A 25,324-nucleotide genomic window follows, 5' to 3' on the forward strand; every position below is an offset into this window, starting at 1 on the left:
TGATCCAAGGATATGAAACCTGAAGATACCAAGGGCTGACTGTATTTACTGAAAAAAATCTGTTTAAAAGTGGACCCATGCAGTTCAAACTAGTGTTGTTCAATATCAACTGTATATATGAAAGTTGCTAAGGAGAATTTAAAGTTCTCATCACAAGGAAAAAACAACTGTATGTATGATGATGGATGGTAACTGGATTTATGTTGTGATCATTTTGCAATATATACAAAAATCATGTATATCTGAAACTAACAGAATGTTAAATATCAATTATAACTCAATAAAAACATCAAATGTATGGTATTTATTTTTTGGAATATAGGCAACAAATGAATAAAAAGTGGTATTTTTTTTATTCCATAAAAAAATGAATAAAAAATGGAGAGCCTGATTAGGAGAGAGGATTTACTTAGAATTTATGTTTGCATAGCAATCATGCAGTAGTTTAGGGGGTAAATGGTGGCTCATGAAGATTACAGGAAGCAATTCCTGGATGCTGTCATTGTTGTTTAAGTTATTATCATTGAAAAAAATATCCTGCTATTCCATTAGACTACTGAGCAACAAAGAGCTCCTAGGAAAGACAAATCACAGAAATTATTTTAAGGCCTAAAGCAATGACCCTATGGAACATAGCTTTACTCTTTCACCACTGTATATGATTAAAGCAAATATCAAAGGAAAATTTCGTGTATTTCTTCATTTAAATAATCCAAATTTTTGAGACAATGAAAAAATTAAAAAGTGAAGAAGTCCAGGCCAATGACTCTTTCAATGCAATGATTTTCTTTAGAATATCTGTAGAATAGTTCTTGGATTCAAGTTGTTTTTTAAAGAAAAATTTCAGACTCTCAGAAAAGCAACCATGAATTTTCTTTGCATTATTATTTACTTTATGTAAACTATGCAATTTACATTGAACACTTTAATTTCAAACATCAGATATTAACTAAATTCATAAATTTTGCTTTAGTGAGATACCTTATCCATTATACCCATTGCTTTAATTTTAGCAGATTCACTGCCGAGTTCATTAAGCTGATGTTTTCCTAAGAGTAGTTCCTGAGGAATTTCATCATCATCACCTGAAAAACCAAACCGAACAAATACAGCTTAGGTAAGAGAAATAGCTCAAAATAGTAAGCCTAACTTTTAAATAAAATTTCTGAACACCAAATACTTATAAAACAACAACCTAAGACAGGGGTGGGCAAACTTTTTGACTCGAGGGCCACAATGGGTTCTTAAACTGGACCGGAGGGCCGGAACAAAAGCATGGATGGAGTGTTTGTGTGAACTAATATAAATTCAAAGTAAACATCATTACATAAAAGGGTACGGTCTTTTTTTTTTTAGTTTTATTCATTTCAAACGGGCCGGATCCGGCCCGCGGGCTGTAGTTTGCCCACGGCTGACCTAAGAGATCTCTGTAAACCTCAAGCAAACCCTGAATGAAAGAGGATAGTGATTAAAATTAGAGTTATAAGATGGGAAGAGGAGATAAGTTATCTTTACTACTTTGGATATACCCTCAACCAAGCTTTCTGCCCTAATAGGTTAACCTGCACAGACTACATCAACAGTCTCCCATGCCCTCTGGCTTCTGTTTAGGTTCAGCCAGTGGAGTGCCCAGTCAAAAGATCAAAGAGAAGGAGAGTGAGTGAGGTCAGGGTATTTGTATCCACGACTCCTTCCTTGCAAGGTCTCAAGCTGCCCATGTACTGACCAAAAGGTTACCATTTTTTGAAGGCAGCTCACTGTACAACTTCTTTTCCCCTACTGAGTAAGCTTTGGTTAATTCTCTTTACCCATATTTCTCTGGGTGTAGACAGTAACAGTTCCATGACTGTAAACCCTGGATTCTGGAAATATTCTGCCTCCACTTTTGTAATTAGTCTCTTTGAAAATAATTCCTTCTCAAATTTATCCTCATTTGAGAGTGCCCTATCTGTTGGGATCATAAATGATATGGAAGACGAAGGTTTCTCAACACAGAATTGGAAAGTTTTAAAAATGAAGAACTGATACTCTCAACAACAGGGAGACATATTAATAAAACTCAGGCAAGTAACTCTCACAAAACAAATACTTTCGAAGTAGAGGGTAATATACCTTTCATGGCATTTTCAAATAAACACTGTAAGCAGTATTTTATAGAAATTTAACAGTTTTATATAGTTATGATCTTTACATATTATTGTAAAACTAGAGGCCCAGTGAACGAATTTGTGCACTGATGGGATCCAGCTGGCCTGCCCCAACGGGGGCCATTGAGGGCAGGCTGGCTGGGGCGAGGGGCCGTGGGTGGTTTGCCCCGCTTGGGGGCGGGATCGCAGGTGTTCCAGTCGTTCCACCGTTTGGTCAATTTGCATATTACCCTTTTATTATATAGGATATATAGGATGATTACATTATTCTATTGTATTCTAACTGGTTTACTATTCTATTTTCTATATTAGACTACGTATTACATCAGGTCATTGAATAACATCATTTTAACCTTTTTTTATAACATTAATAAGAAAAAACAATTGATTGCCGGCTGTGTCCACTGTCTGTATGGAGCCTGCATGGTCTCGCCATATCTAAATGGGTTTTCTCTGGGTACAACGGTTTCCTCCCACCTCCCTGGGATGTGCATGGTAGGTTAACTGGCATGCCTAAATCGTCCCGGTCTGAGTGCTGGGGAATGTATGAGTGCACCAGGAATGGCATCCTGTCCGGGTGTGGTCCCACCTTGGGCCCTGAGCTGCTGGGATAGGCTCTAGCCACCCACAACCCCAACCTGGAATAAATGAGTTAGAAAATAAACATCTTGCTTTTTATTAATCTTTCTAAAATCTATGTATAGCTCACATTTATTTCAATGTTCAAAATAAAAGTGTTTTGGGTCTTTATTTAGAAATTTGGTGATGTTTTTGTGACTAGAATTCTGCCACAGGATTTTAACTCTTTTCTATCAATTAGCCTATGATAAAATTGGCTTCATTATACACTGTTTCACTTGAAGTCACAGTTTCCAAGAACCTACTGAGGACATTAAGTGAGGAGTTACGGTAGTTAAAGCCAAGGGCTGGGACATTTATCTTTACTTCTCTAAAACTAAACATACTATTGACAAACAGTAAGTATTCAATAAATATTAGCTTTTAGGATAAATGATTAGAGGGATTGGTTCCTTTTTTTGCATCTTTGCTCATATTAGCTTCCCTCCTTCTGTAGGGCCTATTCAAGTCTCATCTGCATAGACTTCCTTAATTACTCTAACTTGTGGTAGCTGCACTCTCAGGATACTTAAAACATATTAATAATTAATTTAATACTTGATTTTTATACTAAAGTTTTCAGTTTCTTGATATAATAGACTAGAGTTGACAACTAGATTTTAAGTTTCTTGAAAGCACAGATCATGCGTTTATATCCATTAATGTGACTGACAGAAAACTAGACACATAGGTAAATAAATATACTTTAAAATTATTTTACCAAATGCAGTAAAATCCATATCTTCTAAATTATCCAAAATATTTTCTATTGAGGCTGTGAATCTCTTAAAAGTTGAAGAATCCATCATTTCTGTAACACAGGAACAGAAAAAGCTTATTATGTTCACATTCCAATTAGAAAATGGAAGAATATGAATTGAAGAATATGAATGAAAACAAATGAACTAAAATGTTACCTTCAGGTGTTAGTTTTGGTTCATACGCTTTCCTCTTCTTCTGTTTTTCTTTTTTCTTCATTTTTCTAGCAACTAAAATGAACAAAAAGAAATACTGAAATGCAAGAATGACAACTTAAAATATTTCTATTTGTGTTTCTATTTTCTTCCATTAATCAAATATTTAAACAATAATCACTGTCAATCCAAACTAAATTATACACTTTTGTCTTGATTAAAAATTAGGAGTTGTTAATTAAGTCATAGAAATATCAAATATTCTTCAAAGACAAAGCCCTAAATTTAAATTGGCTTATGTAAGAAATCTGTTGACGCTGATGAATTACCCTCACTAAGGCTGGGAGGAGGAGAATAATCTTCCATGTCAGTATCAGATGGACTTCGGTTTCGATAACGACCACCACCTGAACTCCTTCTTCCTTCATGAGAGTGGCCACTTCTCCTATGATCCCCAGAGCTTCTTCTGTCACGCTCTTCATATTCCCAAGCTTTATCATCATCTTTTTTATGTCGTTTCCTAGAGGCTAGAAGCAAATCCCCATGACAAATAATTTACCTCATTTAAAAAGACTATTTAAATTTGTACTTTACAAATGAACCACATTGGGGGTAGGGGGGAATCTACATTGTATGGGACTATGACATTCTGAGTCATTCTGTTTAACTAGAAATATAAATTAGTGTATAGAAATGATTAACACTTATTTTAGCATTACCTATTCAGAGAAAGATTTTTACATAAACTCAGTTTGCTAATAAATATAGATACGAACGTTGTGAGAAACCACACTGCTCATTTCAAAGAAGTATTCAGTGTCAGTAAAGACAATATCTAAACTTTAGGATTAATTAAAGCGTGTAAAACAATCTTTATCTAGGATTTGGATGAAACACAGAAACACCTTAAAGCATTTAAATTTTTAATGGGGAGCATGGTTTGGAGGAAAAGCAAACTTTTGAGAAAGTGTTACAGAATATGGGTAACTGTGTATACAATCAGTTAACAGCCAAGTTAGGCCCACAACTTAGCTATAAAAATTCAATAGACTTTGGTAACCTAACATCACAAGCCTATAGAGATAGAATAAACGTGTATAGTTGTACATACTCATATACAATGAATTCAGTTCTCCAGCAGTACACTTGCTTAAGCCCAAGAAGAAAGCTTTTAAGCTTATGCACACTACCTAAGCATATTTATGTATGCTAGTTTGAATCCTTTTCCCACCCTTCCAGAAGTTTGAGCATTCTGCTAAAATCACCAGTACTGAGAGAAGCTGTTAGGCAGAACTGGCAAACGGATTTTATCAGACATTTCATCTCTGATCAACTGGGAATAGCTGGCTACAGCATTATGTTGAGAATAATTCTGAGCTCTGAGACAGCATCATATTTCAGTAAGAAAGACTGATTCAGAGGCAAGGTGGGGTGGGAAGAGATTAACCAAAGAACTTACATGCATATATGCATAACCCATGGACACAGATAATAGTGTGGTGAAGGCCTGGGGTAGGGGGTGGAGTGGAATGGAAAGGGTCAATGGAGGAAAACAGGGTACATCTGTACTACTTTTAACAATAAAGATAAATTTTAAAAAGATAGAAAAAAAAAACCTGATTAGAAGTATCTGTTCACTAACTGCTGAAGGGCAGTATAAGTGACAAATATTTATCATACCTGCTCTAGGGTATAGCACCACCAAGTTAAAACCAAGATACAGAACTAATGTGTTCTACTTGGGATCATACACTGGCTATTGTAGTAAACATTTGTTGACAGAATCTTCTAGTCTGTTGATCTAAATCTGACACCCCTGCTTTCTTGTAACTGGCTTCTATACGGCTCCCTATCTACGATCAATACTCAAATAGTACTTAAGACAAAACTCTTGCTTGAGTTCTCTACCTGTACCTGTGTCCTTGTGTGAATAATCAATGTCTATATCCTGGCTAATTGTACCATTACATGCCACCCCAGCTATTTCTAATCAAGAATCTAATTTTGTTTTTGATTCTGGACCATTCTGTCCAATCTGCTGACAGTATGACAGAAAAAGATAATTTTGTTTCCTCTTCTTTGTGGTCATAGGCTTGACAGAGCAAGACGGTTCATAAAAAGGACAAATGTAAGTGGATATACTTAAGCCTTCAATGATTTTCTTCATGATTAGGTATAAATTTGACTATAAATTATGTAAAAAAGAGGTAGGATTTCCGCCTCTTTTATGACTAAGGTACACCCCAGTACATTCTTTTAGTGAGGGGATGCTTTATATATTAATATAGTTAGGTGTGTGTGTGGGTCAGAGAACAGGTCTTTTATGGATACCGTTCACTAAATGTTTTTTCAACAAGTTCTTGAAATATCTACCAAATCTAAGGAATGACAACTAGTAATATATTTATACATGACCTCAAATATGACCTACTCAGCCTTTTAAAATTTTAATTTCATAAGAAATCTATTTCAAGCTCAATTCTTTTAAGAAAATGCTTGAAAAAATCTTATAGTTGTTAGCAAGTACACACACTATACTGTATTGGTAGTAATTTTCAGGCACTGGAAAACTTGTTAAAATTCACTAAACTTTAGGCTGTTTGGATGAAAACGAAATGGAAATTAGAAAAAAAAAAACTTCTATGATATAATATGTGTTGCAATGGGCTATCAGGATCCCAATTCATTATGATTAGCCTGTTCTTTCTCTGTTTCTCTCATTACTCTAGAAGCAGGGGAGGTGCTTAATAGAGGGTGGGGCAAAAGTAGATCTATAATTATGAGTATGCAAAACAAGAGTTTATTCTTGTATTATCTGTTAATTACTATATTATTTTCTATATAAACAACTGCAAACCTACTTTTGCCCCACTCTGTAGAGAGGTACATAAAATATGACTTGGGAGTTTTCTACCCTCCCTTTCACTTTTCATCTTTTCTCTATTTAGCTTCTTATATTTCCCCTCCTCCTACCCCAGACCTTATATTTGTGCTGTGACTTCTAAATCTGTGTGACCTAACTTTTAAAATTCTTCCCCCTCTGCTTTAAATAAACTATTTCCTAAACTATTCTAGTTTTAGATTTTGGGGAAACCAATTTGATTGAATTGCAATAAAACTTTGTTTCTAAAATTCTCTAAGTAGCATAAGTTTGCTACTTATGTTCATACTACATCTGTATTTTGTATTGCACTATATTTTCATTATAATGTTTTTCTCGTGGTATAATGACAATATGGTTGTTTGTCAACTATCAATTAAAATCCTTTTATCAAAAAGTAAAATAAGATAAAATCCTTTTATCACTCACATCAGTGGCCCCAGAGTTGACTTTTATATATTAGTTGTACAGAAATAAACCAAGAAAAACAGGAATCTGCTCTAAGATCTTTTGAAAATCCCAGAGAAATTAAAGATCAGTTTCTCTAATTAATATTAGTTTTCAATATACTTGGACATAAATATAATGGGATCCAGGGCTTTAAGATGAAACTATGTGCTCCCCTAAGATGAGACAATAGCTCTCATAATAGAAACAAGGAAAAGAATAATGGATACATTGATAACAAACATGAGACATGTGTGGCTCACTCCCCTATTTTACACTTTGTGGGCACTTCTGATTATGCTGTCCTTTCTACTTAACTGTGAGGTAGCTTTAGAATTCTCATCAGCTTAATAATACAGGAAGCCACTCTCAATTAATGGGAGTTGACGTGCTATCTGAAATCAATCTGCAATTAAGGAACTTTTTTTTTTTAGCTATTCTCTTTAGGAATGACTGATGTATTAGGGGGAGAGAGGAAGAATGAGGAGAGGCATGTATATAAAGGGTAGTGAGTTTCTGAGTCACTAGGTCTCCTTTCTCTTCTCTCTTCCCAGAGCATATGTTCCCAAATGATCAAAATGTGTGATTATAATAAAAAATATTAACTTTAGCCACTGAAATGTAAGGCATGTAAATACATCTCATGATAATACAAATGGTAACAATTATACATATAATTAAATATGTCAGATTAACTTTGCTATATATTTTATTTCAATTTTAAAACTTTGTTCAGATTTGTTCAGTATTCATAATCTACTGCTCATAGCTCAAGAGCTCACAATTTTAAGACGATCAGAGTAAATGAACATTGATTAAAAACTTTGGAGGAGGTGAAGGACTTCCATCAGCAATACACATTTAAAAATAGCAGCATGCATCTGTCCTTCCTGCCCTTGCTTGTCACACCTCAATCTATGGACACTAGGTGAAAAAGGCAGAACACACTGGTGGTCTTCCCACTTCTTTTGGTCATAATGACTAAGTCAGTTGGCACACAAGTGAAGATCTCCCACAGTCTCTTTCCACTGAATGCCGTTTAAGTCAAACAAGGTTGCTGACCCCTCTTGGCTAGGCTCAATTCTCTTGCTCCAGAAGAAGGAAGATAGGGATAAAAGAGAAGAACTTTTTCAGTGGACCAGTAGGAAGACAGGCGAGGTATAGCAAGTCTAGTGCAAAGACAGGTGATCACAGTGTTGTAGAGAGGTAGCTGTGTAGTGAAGAAGCCAGCTCTGGAAAACAGTGAAACAAGGGAGGAATTCCAGGACACAGCTGGGCAAAAAGGAGAAGCCAGGTCCAAACCACACAGATAATCGGTAATGTGGCTAATCCATTCATAATTTAGTGATAGTATGGTTTTAAATATTTTTTCACCAGGCTATCTCCTACGTGTCCTTTAAGACTCAACTCAAGTGTCACCTCTTCCAGGAAGTGTATCCTGAACCCCCAGTATGATTTCTGATGCCAATCCAATGTGTTCCCACAGCACCCTGATTTACTATTATCACTGTACTACAACTGTTTACACCTCCCCCCTCCCCATTAGAATGAAAGCTCTTCAAAGTCGGGCTACATCTTATCTGTATTTTTTTATTCTTAGTGCTTAGCATATACCATAGTAGGAGCTCAATAAATGTTTGCTAAGTGCACATAGACACATATGTGTTATCTGACCACTAATTATAGACCACTAAAATTTTTTTTCTTGGTGCCAACTGATCTCATCTTTCACATATATTTTAAGTAAAAAGAAAAGATCCTGCTATATTAAGAATTAAAATCACTATGCTCTTGCTAACCCAAAAAATTATAAATGAGACAAACACATCAATCTGCTTTTTAATTCTAAAGTAATAATAGTTATGTGATACTTACATTCAAAAGTTCCATCACTATCGTTATCTTCATCTGAACTGATTTCAGCATATTTTGGTTTTTCATTAACTGTGCTACGCTTGCGTTTATTCATTTTCACACGTTCACAAAGTGGCATGGTGGATTCAATTTCTGCCAGGAGTTCAGGGGGTAATTCTTTTAACACTGATTGATCTATACTACCTATTAATGAAAGTTAAGAAAAAGAGGTCAATCTGAAGATAAAAGAGAAATTTTAACTAAATTACCACAATGAAAATAAAATATAAGCATTTACAAAAGTTTTCTAAGTCACTTTTGTACCTTAATAAAACCCATTTATATTTAAAACTAATCTTAATCCTAAACTGATAATGTAGTGTTTATACATTATTTCATTATATAACAACTTTAAAAACATGATAGTAATAAGTAGCTACATCATTAATTTTTGATATAATGCCCTCTGAAAAAGCTTTCTGAAACTAGAGATCCACTGGCATTATCAAGTATATTTGGTGGCTATATATGGTGGATAGGACAAGAGTTTTATATGCTTTTATCTATCAATGTCTATTTGAGAGGCATGATAATACCTTTAGTATTATGGAGAATTTCCTCAAACAGAAAATACAATATATGCATTTAATTGAAAATAATAGAAACATGAAAGATAGGTTAAATAGAACAAAAATGTTTTAAAATATAAATGTCTAGAACTGAAAATAATTCAAGTCTATTATGAAATAAGTTCATATTTTCCTATGAAAGAATAAAGGCAGGATAAATATCAATATAATCCAATAAAAGCTATTAACATAATACTACCTAATCATACACATACATACACAAACACACAAACAGTTGTTAGGAAGAAATTAATTATCATCCTGTTGAAAGCTAAAAAAATAAAAGTAAAAGCAAAATCTATTTTTGAGGGTATGTTCTTAATGATTATTAAAGATGACAATTTTAACTTTACTTACCCATGTAAATCTTGAAATGCAAGTATAAAAATGATGTCTTGCCTGCTAAATTTTAGTGACTGGGAGCAAAGAGTACCATATTGGTTTATAGCGGGGGATATTAGTAATCATATAATCAATATTAATATGGTAACATTCAAATGACAATAGTGCTTATGTAAAGAATGAAAACAAATCATGACAAAAATAAATGGGTATTGATTAAAATAAGTTCAAAGCCTCAAGAATATACAATACTAATAATTTAAGAATATAAAACAAATTATTATTTTAAATGGAATCATTTTTTAAAAAAATCCTCACTCGAGGATATTTCTTCCATTAATTTGTAGAGAGAATGAGAGGGAGGGAGGGATGGGGAGAGGGGAAGAGAGAGAAAAACAATGATCGGTTGCCTCCAGCACCCACCCCAACTGGGACTAGGGATCGAACCTGCAACCAAGATATGCCCTTGACTGGGAATCAAACTTGAGACCCTTCAGTCTACAAGCTGACGCTCTTACCAGCCAGGGCTACAAGATTATTAAAATCAGAAGGCATCATAAGAGTTAAGAAGTCCCAAAGTCACTGATTTGATAACAAAGAGTTTTGTTTTGTTTTGAAATGGGAAAACACTCCTGAGATTAAAATAAACCACTTCAGTTAATGAACTCTTTGGAACTAAAGCTTCAGATAATGGAAACCAGTCATGTTCAGAAATAAACCAAGAAAACTCACAAAAACCTCAATTTTATAAGCCATAATAAACATCTTAGGCAGGCATACTGTAGTTCAGTCATAATTCTTTCAATAACCTACCCATATTACAGAGGAGCAGCATCAAATAAATCTTTAACTCAGGACCAAAAAAATATTCAGCAGTGCAGGTTATCAATCTGACGCTCTTGTGACCCTTAAGTGAGTTAACATGGTTAGAAGACACATATTTTTTGGCGTTAACGGTCCCTAAATGCAAGCCAACTTCCTTATTTGAAGCCACTGAAGGAAGAGCATCCAAGGAGTATAATCTGCTGATGACACAGCCCTGAAAAGGGGGAGCATTTATGTGACAGAAACAAAAGGAGGCTACATTCAACGATGGCAGGACAGTGAATGCTCCTTCCGCAGAGAATCCAAGGTTGTCTATCCTGATGGCAGAACTCAGGGTACAGAGGAACACGGTGCACTGCAGATCAAAATCCACACTGAATGTAGGAACATGGAAGATTGGTACTAAGAGTGCTGAGGTCACAAAACACTGATCTCAGAGGAAGAACTGTGACATGTATATTTTCTATTTGGAAAAAGCAATAGCAAATTAGGAGAAAGGAGATATCACTTTCTGGTACTAAGGCTTCTTGGTGGAGTAAAAATGAAGGAGCCGAAATTCATATATTCTACAACAGATGTTAACTGGGTGATAATTATTTTCGTTGCTACTTCATAACTGTAATTTTGCTACTGTTATGAATAGTAATGTAAATATCTGATATGCAGGATGTATTTTCATTGTTACAAATTGAACATAATTAAAGCATCGTGATTAATCACAAAAACAATATGTAATTATATATGTGTTTTCCGATGGTCTTAGGCGACCCCTGTGAAAGGGTCGTTCGACCCCCAAAGGGGTCGCTACCCACAGGTTGAGAACCTCCGGTTTAGGATAAATGGAAGTGATGAATAATGAGGTAATTTAATATAAAGTTGCCTTACTTTTGGTAAAGAGGCAGAAACCCCAGGTACTGGCTAGAAGCCAAATAAAAATTTTTTTAAAAAAGGAAGAGTAGCAGTTATTCATCTGTGGCAAGGGAAGGGTGATCAAGGTCAAATAAATTTTCAGTTATTCTCTTTTTGATGCACTTTGAGAAATACTCCTGTAATAAATGCAAAGAATCACTATATAATCACTACATACTGTTATAACCTAAGAACTGGCAAGTTTCCTTTTTAATTTTAGCCAGCAATTTTCAAGTTGTGGGTTTTGACCCCTTAGTAACTTGTGAAATCAGTTTTGTGAGTCTTGACCAATAGTTGTGTTTACAACAAAAGTGAGAATGCCAGTGTTTTAGTTGAAGGGTAGGTAATATGTTTGTATGTGTGTTATTAGACCACGACATGCATTTTATTTCTTATCTTAGGTCACAATAAAATATTTTGGAATTTTTTAAGTTTTATGGTTGCCACCTCTCTCAAAGTAGGAGAATCAATTCATATAGAAAAAGCTCATCTAGGTTAATCTAACCCAATAATGCGTGGGCTAAGCCTAATGTTTTTTAAGCTATAAGTTCAATGAAAGATAAATAATAATTTGAGTAATATACTCAAAATTAATCAAATTGATTTTACTTATTATTAAGTTGAAAGAATACTTTGTATAGATAGCTTAATTATCAATGGCTATAATTCTGATACAAAAGCTGCCAATGTTAGCTCTGAAGCCCTGAAAAACCTTGGATTACTCAGAAATTACTCTTTAATTTCTAATGTAAATCTTTCTAAAAAGCCCTGTCAACCGCCTTTTTTTTTTTTTTTAAAACAAGACAACTTCTTGATTCATGATTACTGTTAAAAAGCTCAAGTTTTCCATGATGCTTTATACTAAAATACCTTTAGGAGTTAACTGCTACGCATAAAACTGATTGCGACAATATGAAATGATTTAGGCTTTGCTTCTGAGTTCTACTTTTAATTTGCTGAAATGAATACACCCATACTTTGCTAACAGCGTAGACCAAGCATGTCAAACTCAAAGGCTAACACGGGCCAAATAAACAAGGTTTAGGTTTATGTGGGCCGCAAAAAAACAAAAGCTTTAATTTTCATAGAAACGTAGGTTTATTTCAATAGAAACATGCAGAATACAAAGGGCTGAAATAAATGAGTGATCGTTAACATAAAATAATAGAACATTTTAATAAAAAGTAATATTTTTTCTTGAACATTAACTTACCAGACACTGAATAACTGCACAAATAAGCGTAACGCAAACAAACCTATTTTACTTGTTCTCCGAAAGAGAAATATTTCCTGTTGCGCACAACAAACAAGTCAGTCCAAGACTAATGACGTGGCAATCGGCTGCTAAAATATCCACTGCTAGTATTAGTGGAGAGAAATGGTGCGACTGCGCATAAGGCGCGTAGGTGCGTAAAGGAAATGAATGCAACACGATTATAGAATCAGTCATTAGCGAACGTTGTAGTTTGTTAATAATAATTATGTAAAACAGGATATTGTAAAAATTAAGTCACAAAATTTTTATTAAAACGTTTCTTACATACTGCTATATTGGCTGGGCCACAAAAATAATCGTGCAAGGCTGCAAGTTTGACATGCTTAGTGTAGACAAAATAACACACAGCAAATGGTGTTCAAACCCTTTAATCTCATTGATGCTATTCGTGGAAATTTCTCCACAGGACATTTGGAGAAATTACAGTAATGCTAAAATACAATGTACATTTGGAGGTATTACAGAATACCAAAAAAACTCTATGAAGGAAGCTGTTTAGATCAGTTTTACCGACTGTAACATCAAAATGTCCAACAACCGGGGAACAGAGTAAGAGAGTACATGACATTAAGGATAATTATAAACTAAGTTGATAAAGAGATAGTAAATGTAAAGAAAATAGAATGCAAAATGATAGGTATACCATGTTACATCTATGTATTTGTAACAGGAGTTAAAAGAAATGTAAATGCTATCCTAACTTAAATGATGAATTTTCCTGTCCTAGCTAGTTTGGCTCAATGGATAGAGCCTAGGCCTATGGAGTGAAGGGTCCTGGTTTCGATTGTGGTCAAGGGAACATGCCTAGGTTGCGGACTCGATCCCCAGTAGCGGGTGAGCAGGAGGCAGCTGATCAATGATTCTCTCTCATCGTTGATGTTTCCTATCCTTCCCTTCCTCTCTGAAATCAATAAAAATGTTTAAAAAAAGGGACGAATTTCCCTAAAGAAATACAAGATAAATTTTAGAAAAACAAGAAAAAGGTCAATGATTATGTTTGAGGGATTAGTGGGTTTTCAACAGAGATGAGGTAGAATGATGTGGAAGGAGTGGAGGACGCAAGACTGGAGCAAAGAACTAGGAGCTGGTAGCCAGGAATAATACTTAGTTTGGGGTAGTTTGAGTAGTCTGCTCTGGACAGAACAAGACATTTAATAGGGAGAAGAATAGGTAAGCTGGAAAATTAGGTAAGGCTTCATATATTAGTCTTTTTGAGGAGTGACAGAATCAGAATGTGCTTTAGAAATGTTACTTTAACAATAATATGAGATGGGTTGGAAGGGGGCAACATTAGAAGGAAAACCTTCTGATGTGAAAGTTACAGGAGAACAGTTTTATGAATTTAACTGTTTCTGAAAAGTTCTAATGTCACTATTAAGTACTAACCATACCAAACTTTAGGAAGAAATATATTTTAGAGGCAATGTAAGTCTGTTATATATTTATATTTAATATATTTGTTATATGTTAATAACTAATATATAGCCCTACTACATGTAAGTAAGTATGCACAAATATTAAATATCCTGCTAAAGTATTATATTTGGCTAATTTCATACTTCATTGATAAATACTAGATAAGAATGAGAAAAATAAGATTAGATTTGGCTTTTTATATGCACATATTTAATGGAGCCCTAGCAGGTTTGGTTCAGTGGCTAGAGCAGTGGTTCTCAACCTTCTGGCCCTTTAAATTCAGTTCCTCATGTTGTGACCCAACCATAAAATTATTTTCGTTGCTACTTCATAACTGTAATGTTGCTACTGTTATGAATCATCATGTAAATATCTGATATGCAGGATGGTTTTAGGCAACCCCTGTGAAAGGGTCCTTTGACCGCCAAAGGGGTAGCGACCCCCAGGTTGAGAACCGCTGGGTTAGCGCATTGGCACGTGGACTGAAGGGTCCTGGTTTCGATTCTGGTCAAGGCCACGTATCTTGGTTGCAGGCTCTATCTCAGCCCTGGTCAGGGTACATGGGGAAGGCAACCGACTGACGATTGACTGGTCACTCTCACATTGTTGTTTCTCTCTCTGTCTCTCCCCCTCTCTTTCCACTCTAAAAGTCAATGGAAAAATACCCTGGGTGAGGATTAACAACAACAACAATAACAACAACAAAAGGTTACTTAATGGAAGTAGGAAATGCAAATTTTAGATCTTATTTGCTTCACAATAAACAATCTAATTATAGCAACCTATATAAAACTTTGAATTTATCTCTATATCAGGCTCAGCAAACCACAGCCTGTGGGTCAAATTTGCCCCACAACTTGTCTTTGTACACAAAGTTTTATTAGAACACAGTGACAAGTATTTACACATTGTCTATGTTTGCTTTTGTAACTACAATGTCAGAGACAAGTGGCCCATAAAGCCTAAAATATTTGGGCCTTTACAGAAAAATCTTGCCGACTCTCAATCTATATCATGTCATAATTTATTCAAAATGAAACAGTGCCACCCACCTATATATATAACTATATAGCCTACGTATGTATATCCTGTACAGTTCAGGTCACTGCAAATTGGTTTATTTAATGAAGACAAAATACAAAGGTGTTGCTTTATAACAAGTGAAAAAACACCATTACAAATGAAGCAGGCAAAAGAAAAGATATTAAGAAATACCTGGTTTTAAGTACCAGAGTTTTGATATTAACATAGCACTTTCATCGATGTACAGCTAGCAACTCACTATGCGAAAGAACTATAAAAAGAAACATGCTTTTTAGGAAGTCTATTATGTAAATGATAATTTTCTACTTAATAGAGAAAGCAGGGATTAAATGATCCTTTCCTTGACAAATATACACAGTGAGAAAAAAATAAAGGTAGAAACACAACCTAATTTTATACTTCAAGGGATTAAAAAAAACACAACTAAGCCCAAAGTTAGTAGAAGTAAGGAAATAATAAAGATCAGAGCATAAATAAATGAAATAGAATAAAAAAAGAAAAGAATAATGAACTAATTTGTTTTTTAAAAAAGATAAAATAGAAAGGTGAAAGATCTGTACACTGAACACTATAAGACACTGATGAAAGAAACTGAAGACACAAATAAATAGATACTTCATACTCATGAAATGAAAGTATTGTTAAAATGTCCATACTACTCAAAGCAATATATAGATTCCATTCTATCCCAATAAAAGTTCAAGGCATTTTTTTTTCACAGAAATAAACAAAAAATCCTAAGATTTGTATAGAATCACAAAATGGCCAAAGCAATCTTGAGGAAGGGAGGGGGAACAAAGCTGGGAGCATCACACTTGCTGATTTCAAACTATATTACAAAGCTGTAGCTATCAATGGTATGGTACTGACATAAAAGCAGACATATAGACCAGAATAAGCCCAGAATTAGACCCACATATATATGATCAGTTAATTTCCAAAAAAGGAGTCAAGAATATTCAGTGGGGAAAGGATAGTCACTTCAATAAATGGTGTTGAAGAACTGGACAGCCATATGTAAAAGAATAAAACTGAATCACTATTTTACACCACAAACAAAAATCAACTCAAAGTAGATTAAAGACTTCAAAGTATGACCTGAAACCATAAAACTCCTAAAAGAAAACATGGGCAGTAAGATACTTGACAATGATTTTTTGGATTTGACACCAAAAACAAAGACAACAAAAACATTCAGGGAAATGCAAATCAAAACCGTGAGATAGCACCTCATACTGTTATAATCTACACTAATAAAAGAGAAAATACAAATTGGTGTCACTCCGCTATGCCCACCAGCCAATCAGAGAGACTATGCAAATTAACCCAACAAAGATGGCGGTTAGTTTGCATACGTAAGCACAGAGCGAAGGCTGAAGGCTCCAGCCGGAGTGAAGAGTGAAGACTGAAGACTGAAGACTCGCTGCGGCCAGACCAAAGGCCCGGGTCCCGGGTGCCGGAGGAAACCAGGGCTGGCAGGCAGGGGAATGAAGGCCTATTGCACGAATCTCTTCGTGCAACAGGCCTCTAGTGGCTATTATAAAAAAGACAGTAAATAACAAATGTTTGCGAGGATGTGGAAAAAATGGAACCCCAGTGCATGGTTTGTGGGAATGTAAACTGGTGCAGCCACTATAGAAAGTGGTATAAAAGTTCCACAGAAAAAACAAAAACAAAGTAAAACTACCATATGATCAAGTAATTCCACTTCTGAAAACAAAATCACTAAAGAGATACCTGCACTCCCATGGTCATTGCACCAAGGCTCAGTGGTTGACCTATGAACCAGGAGGTCACGGTTTGAGTCCTGGTCAGGGCACATGCCTAGGTTGTGGGCTTGATCCCTAGTGTGCAGAGTGCAGGAGGCAGCCAATCAATGATTCTCTCGCATCATTGATATTTCTATTTCTCCCTTCCTCTCCGAAATCAATAAAAATATATTAAACAAACAAAAAAGTTGTTAAGAAAACAAATCTTAAAAATTATTGTCATAAGAAAAAATAAAGCTACTGAACATTAACTAATCTTATTTGGTAATCATTTCACAATACACACATATATCAAAAATTATTTTATACACTTTAATAAATGTTACATGTTAATTATATCTCAATAAAACTGAAAATAAATGGTGACAGCAGCAGCTTCAAATATATAATATAAAGTATATATACATAAAACTAATTTTCAAAAATTATTTTATTAAAATTCAATTAAAATTGGATGACTATTTTTTATATTAAAAGAAATGGACAGATTTTAGCTCTTACTATAAGATTGATTTTGGTCCTTATACACTGTATGAAGTAGGAAGAAAATTGGTTTCTCCATTTTAAAAGTTAATGAACCAAGGCTTTTAAAAGGTTATGATTTGTCCAAGGGTCTGATTCTAGGGCTCTTTGTACTATAATTTATATTGGGCTTAATGAAGAATTTTCAAAAGTTAGTACAATAGAAGTCAGAGAATGCTAAATTTTATGGTTGGTGGAGGGTATCTATTTGATAACTGATCTCTAAACAACACAGGTTTGAACTGTGTGGGTCCACATGTATGCAATTTTTTTTTTTCAATGACCAGTGCAATCAATTGACCCACACAGTTCAAACTCGTGTTTTTCAAGGGTTAACTCTGTGATTGGGAATCCACATATTGGAGAGAAGACTATAGTTACATGCCAATTTTAGACTGCATGGGAGTTGGTACTCCAAATCCCCAGTTTGTTCTAAGGTCAAATGCATATTATATCATAATATATCATATACTGTTATGTTATATATATTGCATATTGTATATTATATCATTACTCTAACACACTGAATTCTCTTATTCTAGAAAGAGCTTTAAAATAATGAATACCTACTTGATATTACACTATACCACAATATATTATACTATACATATATACCAGGATATATTATGCTATATAATATTAACTTGTTACTATAGTTGTATACTAACTAATAGCATACGAGGTTATACTATACTATACTATACAGGCAGTCCTCGGATTACGTCGGACTTGCTGTACCTTGTTTCATGGTTACGTTGCCATCTCCCATTTACAGTATTTATATTAAAAAAAAAGTACCATCATTTTGACGTATGTACATATGTGCTTTGTGTTTTTTATTTACTTACCACAAGTAAAGGTCAGGAATTGTTAACTTTCTTTTAATTTTGTTTTGCTGTTTCACTTCATTACTGCTGTGTATGTGCTCCATGTGAGTAATGTAGGTGCTTACACTGGGTGGCCAGATTATTATGACCACCTGACGTTTGTAGGCAACTTAGCTATAATTTCGTGAAGTTGCTAGAGGGCCAGACCATTATAAATAGGGAAGCAGGTTCTTTACCATGACAGTAGAAGTGATTTTTTTCTGAAGATATGGGTAAAAAACGCGATTTAACAGCCTTTGAACGTGGGATATATATATATAGTATGTAGGTGGGTTCCAACTTACGGCGAACATCACGTTACATCGCGCCGTAGGAACGGATCTCCGACGTAACCTGAGGACCTCTGGACTGGACTGTAATATACTATACTATATATAATATCAAGTAGGGATTTATTATCATAATATCTGTATGAGGGTCTTGTAGGGTAGGGTTTTCATAACTTTTTTTTTGAAAAGGGAATTCAGTATGTTAGAGTAATGACTAGTTCTTCATAAATAGGTTCGCTCAGAATTATTTGCTATCTCCTCACCCCTCAATCATGTATATTTCAACAGATTTATAGAAGCTATGTCCTCAGGCTGGCTTGAGATATGGAATGAAAAGGAGAGAACACTATTAGCAAACTTTAATACATTTAATTTTTATGAAAAGATATTTTTACGTAATAAATCTCTTTAAATTAATATTGTCAATTATCTACTAAGCAAATTTTAGACCAAAAAAATTTTGTGAATGGAAATCATGGACAAAAAATTTTTAAAAGAGTACTCTAAAATCACACTCAACAACAGCTAGATATATATTAAGCCAACTTCTGTACTAAAATATTATCCAAACACTTCCTAAAGATATCACTGCTGATAAAGTCTTTACAAAACTAAAAGCTTGAGTTTTTCAGAAAAGTATTTTATAAAACTAATCAAATGAACCAAAATAAATTTCCATTACAGTATTATTAAAGATTCTGAATATTACAATCCTACATACTTTACCAAAAATTCCTCAACTTAGGAATTCATAAACTATGCCAAAAAGTCACTCTCAAAAACAGTACTTTCAAATTTACAGGTTATAGTCCAAAACATAATCCAACTAGACTATTCAGTGCTACATAAAAAGCAACTAGCTAATGTATTTCAGTGATCAACATTTGATAATAACTGCCATAAATGAGGTGAAATAAGTGTCTCTAATGACTACAATCATTAGCTAATCAAAGCACTACAATTTAAAGGCTATAATCTCAAATAACAGGTGGTATGGCGTATTTTTTGAAAGCAAGCGATGTAAAACTAGTTATTAGAAGGACGAACAAAATAATTTCCTTGGATATTAAGTTTAGCTATTTTGAGACACTCTGGAATGTAAAAAATCAAACTGTTAACGTGTATAATTACTGATACTAAGCTGTTAACATTTTTAAAACATGTTAGTCGATGATCATGATGGTCTTAAAAGATCTCATAACTTTATTTAATTTAGAGATATATTGTACATTAGGGTATATTAGGATAATATTCTTAGCAAAATATTTTAATAATAAAGATATTATTTTTGCATTCAACATATTTTAATAGACAAGTATTTTTTTAAATGTTAAAGTTTTTACAAAGGTTATGTTGGTTCTCTATCCCCATTCCTCCGAATGGCAAGGAAGAAACTAGGTGATGGTGACAGACTGGGAAGACGACATAAGCAAGAGAACGGAACTATTACTGAGCCAATCTTGTAACAGTTATGGAGCAAAATAAAGGTAAAGGGTAAATTAAAATGACATTAATATGATTAGGTCTCCTCTGAATCTTAATAAAAACTAGGTAGTTGACAGAGTGAAAGAGTCATTACAAAGTTTAGGGAATAGAAAGTTGAAAATTAAATATATCTCAAACTAGGTTCTACTGACAGAAACAAAGGACGGAAACACAATTTTAATTTACAAACAAAAACCTTTTCAGAACATGGTGGCAATACAGTCTCTATTCATTAAGTAGGCACTTAATATGCTCTTATTATATACAATGTATTATGCTAGGTACTAAGGATATACACATATCCCTACAGAAATCAAAAAAAATGTAACAATATCACTTTACATTTAATAAGTTCACACAAAAGACAAAATAAGTAATCTATACAGGAGTCATAAATCTATATCGCTACCATTCAAAATTTACCGGTAAAGCATATTCAACAAATTTCAAGTTACTCTAAAGAATGAATATTTTAAATATGCACATCAGATAAAATACTTTAAGGATGAAATTTTATGGCTCTTCTTAAAAAAATCCACACAACCTACCAAAAACTTTGACTTAGGAATTAACCACAAAAGTATTCCAGCAATATTCAGCCTAATTCCTTTACTAGAAAAACAGCAATGTCAAAATGGATGATTTTCTGTGACTCTCCAAAGTAAATCCCAAGTAAAACATATTACAAAGGGTCAGTAATCTACAACTATGCATGTAATTTTAAAAAATCCATATGTATAACACTGAGATGCTAACTTAGCAGAAATCTAAGATAAAACCAAAATTAATTCATTACTAAAAAATAATAGATATGAATTTTAAGGTCTAAGTAAAGCAAAAATTATCTATATGGGATCTTGAAATGAACCTAAGCACTGAAATCAGAGTTTTGATAAAAGGTCCACTTATAATTGCAGATAGATTAATATATGTGTTTATATACACATACACTGAGTGGCCAGATTATTATGACCACCTGACGTTTGTAGACAAATTAGCTATAATTTCGCAATGAAGTAGCTAGAGGGCCAGATCATTATAAATAGGGAAGCAGGTTGTTTACCATGACAGTAGAAGTGATTTTTTTCTGAAGATATGGGTAAACAACGCGATTTAACAGCCTTTGTACATGGGATATATATATATACACAAACACACATATGCACATACATACATATGCACATGCACACACATTACTAACAGGCAGACAGACGCACCTAGATAGCCTACTCACTCACCAAAAAAACATATCTAGTATATATATTTGTGTTAAAAGTACATTTAGGAGAAACAAGGATTGGTACTAAAAAGATCACATTCACAGGCAATGAAATTACATGTAAAAACCACAGGAAATAATACAAGAGTTACTAACCAGGAGCTATATTAATTTGTTGATGTTCAGTTGCAAAGGTTCATTGTTAAAACAGAGCTTAGAAAGCAAGGCTAGCATAAGATGACAGATGGCAGGAGAGAAAAGGATGGTCGAGACCAAGGTTGACAAAAGGGTACCACTTTCCATCTGATCTTTCTAAAATTGCTTTAAGTATACTCTTTACTACATATACATATATACCACTCCCAAACTTTCAGTCAGAATTTAAGATGCACTCTTAGAAAATAAAAACAATTAATTAAAGCTGAAATGTTACTTATTTTTGTAGGTCTAATTGCCATAATTTTAAATCTGAAGGTTTTGCCCTGGCCAGTGTGGCTCAGTTGGTTGGAGCATCGTCTTATGCACAGAAGGGTTAAGGGTTCAATTCCTTGTCATGGCACATACCTAGGTTGGGGCACATACGAATAGCAACTGACTGTCTCTCTCTCTCTCTCTCCCCCCCCTCTCTAAAAATTAATAAAACCATATCCTCAAGTGAGGATTAAAAAAGAAATCTGGAAATTTCACTAACATACAAATATTAGTGATTCAAAAGCAATCTTTTTCATTTTTGAAAGAAAAAAACACAAATAAATTAACAGTGAAAAGTAAATGTTTAATGAAGACCAAGTAAGAATAAAAATAGATTAGTTATAACAAGTTACTTTTTTAAGAGTTCTTAGTAATAACACTATGTTTTAATAAGCTTTTTAAGATAGACAAGGCACAACAGCATTTTACAAAAATAACCATTACAACTTCTATATCTCCTAATACACAACTCTCTGATGATATAAATGTTATCTATCTGCATTAATAAGGTACCCTCTTGCCACATGTGGCTATTAAGGATGTGAATTTTAAATTTTATTTAGTTTAAACTAATTTTAATTTAAATAGCCCAATGAAACAGGTGACTACCATCAAGGATAGCGTAATTCCATTCATGTTTGTTTATAAGAATAAATCTAAGTTTTTATTTAATGAACTTTTCAAAGAATTAGAACTTAAAAATCAAATAAATGTTCTCCTTTATTGCCTTAAGAACTATAGTGATATTTCATGGGCTAAATATTAGGTCTTGCCACACTGCAGCATCTCTCTCTCCATCAATCTATCAATCTACCTACCTACCTACCTACCTATAAAGTAGTATACATAAAAAAAAGAAAGAAAAAAGTTATACTTTCTGTACAAACTGCCACTCTTTTCAGCACTTAAGACCCCCATTTCCCCCACCCCCACCCCTGGAAAAAATACAACTTACTCAAGTATATGGAGAATTTAACTCAGCAACCATACAAAATGCAAAGCAAAACACCTCACAAACTAATTATTTAACCCAATTTGAGGTACATATCATTCCCTCTTACTTTTCCATAAAAAAGAGCTAAACTATATATTTTTAAACAAAACATTTGTCACTGGCCATCTTTTCTGCAAAAAAAAAACAAAACAAAAACCCCAAAACAAAAAACTTTTATATAACTAAACTATATAAATTCAAACTATTCATCAATAATCAATAATTAACTCAGAGATAAGTCTGTAAGAAAACAGTATTGAAACACTGTACAGTCTTTAAACATTTATAACATTGATTTTTGTATACTGTACAGTTCAATTGAGATGTTAGAAATTAAAATTCAATTTATTACCTCATTATAGAATGAAATATCTCTACAGTTAACTTGTTAGAAAGTTGTTAAATACATCCATTCTCATAATTCACTTGACTCACAGGCAACTTTCAAAAATACCTAAAATAACTAAATAGCAAAAAAACTTATCACTGTGTACCAACTAGTAAAAATTATAACTATGGTAAGTAGTTCAAGTAAGACTGGGAGATAAAGAACTTTCATTGAGAATTTTTTTTATCTATATTACCAAAAAAAAATTTCACTGTTATTTTGCATCAACGTTATATTTTCATGTAGTGGTGTTTCAATTTTGGTAAATTTCCATTTTTTTAATCTTTAGTAACCCTAATATGTAAAGGAAAACTGATTAGAATACAAATGATATCAGTATAATTATTCTTACCTTTATTTGACTTTGATGGTTTATTCTTGATAGGTTTAAGGGAACTTCGTGATTTGTCCTCTCTATCTTTAATAAGTTTCTGAACATCATCCAAAGACAGTTTTTGCAGGACAACTACAGGCTTAGCTCCTTTATTTAGATCTTCAACTAATCCCATTTTTTCTACTTTGTCTTTCTGTTCTCCTTTCATTTCCATTTTCTTTGTCTCCTGAGTAATATTGCCATCTTTATCCCTTTTGATTTTTGGAATGACAAAATTCTTCAATGCACCAGACCTGCCACCCAACAAATAACTTGGGAATTCTGCCTTATTATCAGTGTGTGCTTTATTACTGTCTACTTTACTCTTGTTACCCTCTGTCCTTCTGTCATCTTTACTATTTGGTGATTTGAACCCAGGCTTATCAGGTCTTGATTTATTAGAATCTCCTTGTTTAACACGAGGACTGTCAGGCCTTGATTTTTGTTCTCCAGAAGATGGTCTTTCCCTCGAGTCCCCTGACTCATGTCTGTTTTTTCTTTCTAGTTTATCAGGTTTTGAACCATCAGATTTAGTGCCATGTTCATTTCTACTGGAGGACCTCAATGTTTCTGGTCTTCGAACTCTAGACTGATCCCCCCGATGTCGGTCTGATTCACTCCTGTCATCTGATTTTTGCTTACTCTCATGGTCACGTCTTAGTGATTCAGAAATTGATCGTCCATCAGGTCTTTGCTTTAAGGCTTCAGCTCGTTCTGATTTTAACCGAGGTGAATCAGATTTAATATCCTGTTTATGTTTAGACACTTCAGGCTTTTTCTCTGTTGATGGCTTTCCAGAATCCCTCCTATTTTCATGCCTATGTTTCGGTGTATCAGGCCGACCTTCACTTTTTTGCTTTGGAGTTTCAGGCCGCCCATCACCCTTTTGTTTTGGGGTTTCAGGACGCCCATCACTCTTTTGTTTTGGAGTTTCAGGTCGGCTTTCACTCTTTTGCTTTGGGGTTTCAGGTCTTGACTTTGTTGTTTCTGATCTGCCATTATTTTGTTTGTTGTCATTTGGTTTTGTGTCCGGTAGTCTATTTTCATTCTGTTTAGGCTCGGTTGCGGTGCTCTCATTTTGTTTGGATTCTGTAGTTCTGCTCTCATTCTTTTTAGGTTCTTCTGTTTGTGTCTCAATTTTCATTTCTAACTTACTTTCGCTTGATTTTGTCTCCACCAATCTATTTTCATTTGGTTTAGCTTCGGCCAATCCACTTTCATTTTGTTTTAATTCACTCTTTGAAAGCTCAGGATCAGACTTTTTTTTAGGAGTCTCAGGATGGTTTTCTGGCATAGATTTAAGATTTCCAATAATATCTTCTTGAAGAACAGAAATAGGTGTATCATTACATTGCTTGATTTCTTCAGGCTTTTTTATGGAGTCTGAATCCTGAGTTACAGAAGCCTGAGAGTCCACTCTTCCTGCCTGATGAAGATCAATGCTAACCATTAATGCTGGCCTTGACCCATTTCCCGTAGAACCCGTCTCCTGAGAAGCTGGTCTATTACCTCCTGTAGCACCCCCAGCCTCCTGTGGGTAAGAATCTTGTTTTCTTTTTTTCAAAGGCTTATCTGAAATTTAAAGATAAATATTCAATATCAGTAATAGACATATATTCTTATCTTATTAAAAAAACCATATGAA

The 25,324-nt window shown here is 34.0% G+C and overlaps 1 protein-coding gene across 6 annotated transcripts in view; it reads right to left on the reverse strand.

The window, feature by feature from the left end:
- The window catches only part of NIPBL (NIPBL cohesin loading factor), a 175,788-nt gene that overhangs the window by 60,327 nt on the left and 90,137 nt on the right, over window positions 1–25,324 (reverse strand). For 4 of the 6 annotated variants that reach the window (XM_059694928.1, XM_059694927.1, XM_059694931.1 and 1 more), the window contains exons 10-15: window positions 23,659–25,251; window positions 8,883–9,065; window positions 4,009–4,206; window positions 3,683–3,754; window positions 3,487–3,576; window positions 982–1,085 (exon numbers count right to left, since the gene is read on the reverse strand). In XM_059694928.1, the coding sequence (XP_059550911.1) occupies window positions 982–1,085; window positions 3,487–3,576; window positions 3,683–3,754; window positions 4,009–4,206; window positions 8,883–9,065; window positions 23,659–25,251 (2,240 nt within the window). The remainder of the gene's footprint in view (window positions 1–981; window positions 1,086–3,486; window positions 3,577–3,682; window positions 3,755–4,008; window positions 4,207–8,882; window positions 9,066–23,658; window positions 25,252–25,324) is intronic. The other 2 variants (XM_059694929.1, XM_059694932.1) reach the window with 2 other exon arrangements.

The sequence above is a fragment of the Myotis daubentonii genome, chromosome 4, assembly GCF_963259705.1.
Source record: "Myotis daubentonii chromosome 4, mMyoDau2.1, whole genome shotgun sequence".
Taxonomy (NCBI): domain Eukaryota; kingdom Metazoa; phylum Chordata; class Mammalia; order Chiroptera; family Vespertilionidae; genus Myotis; species Myotis daubentonii.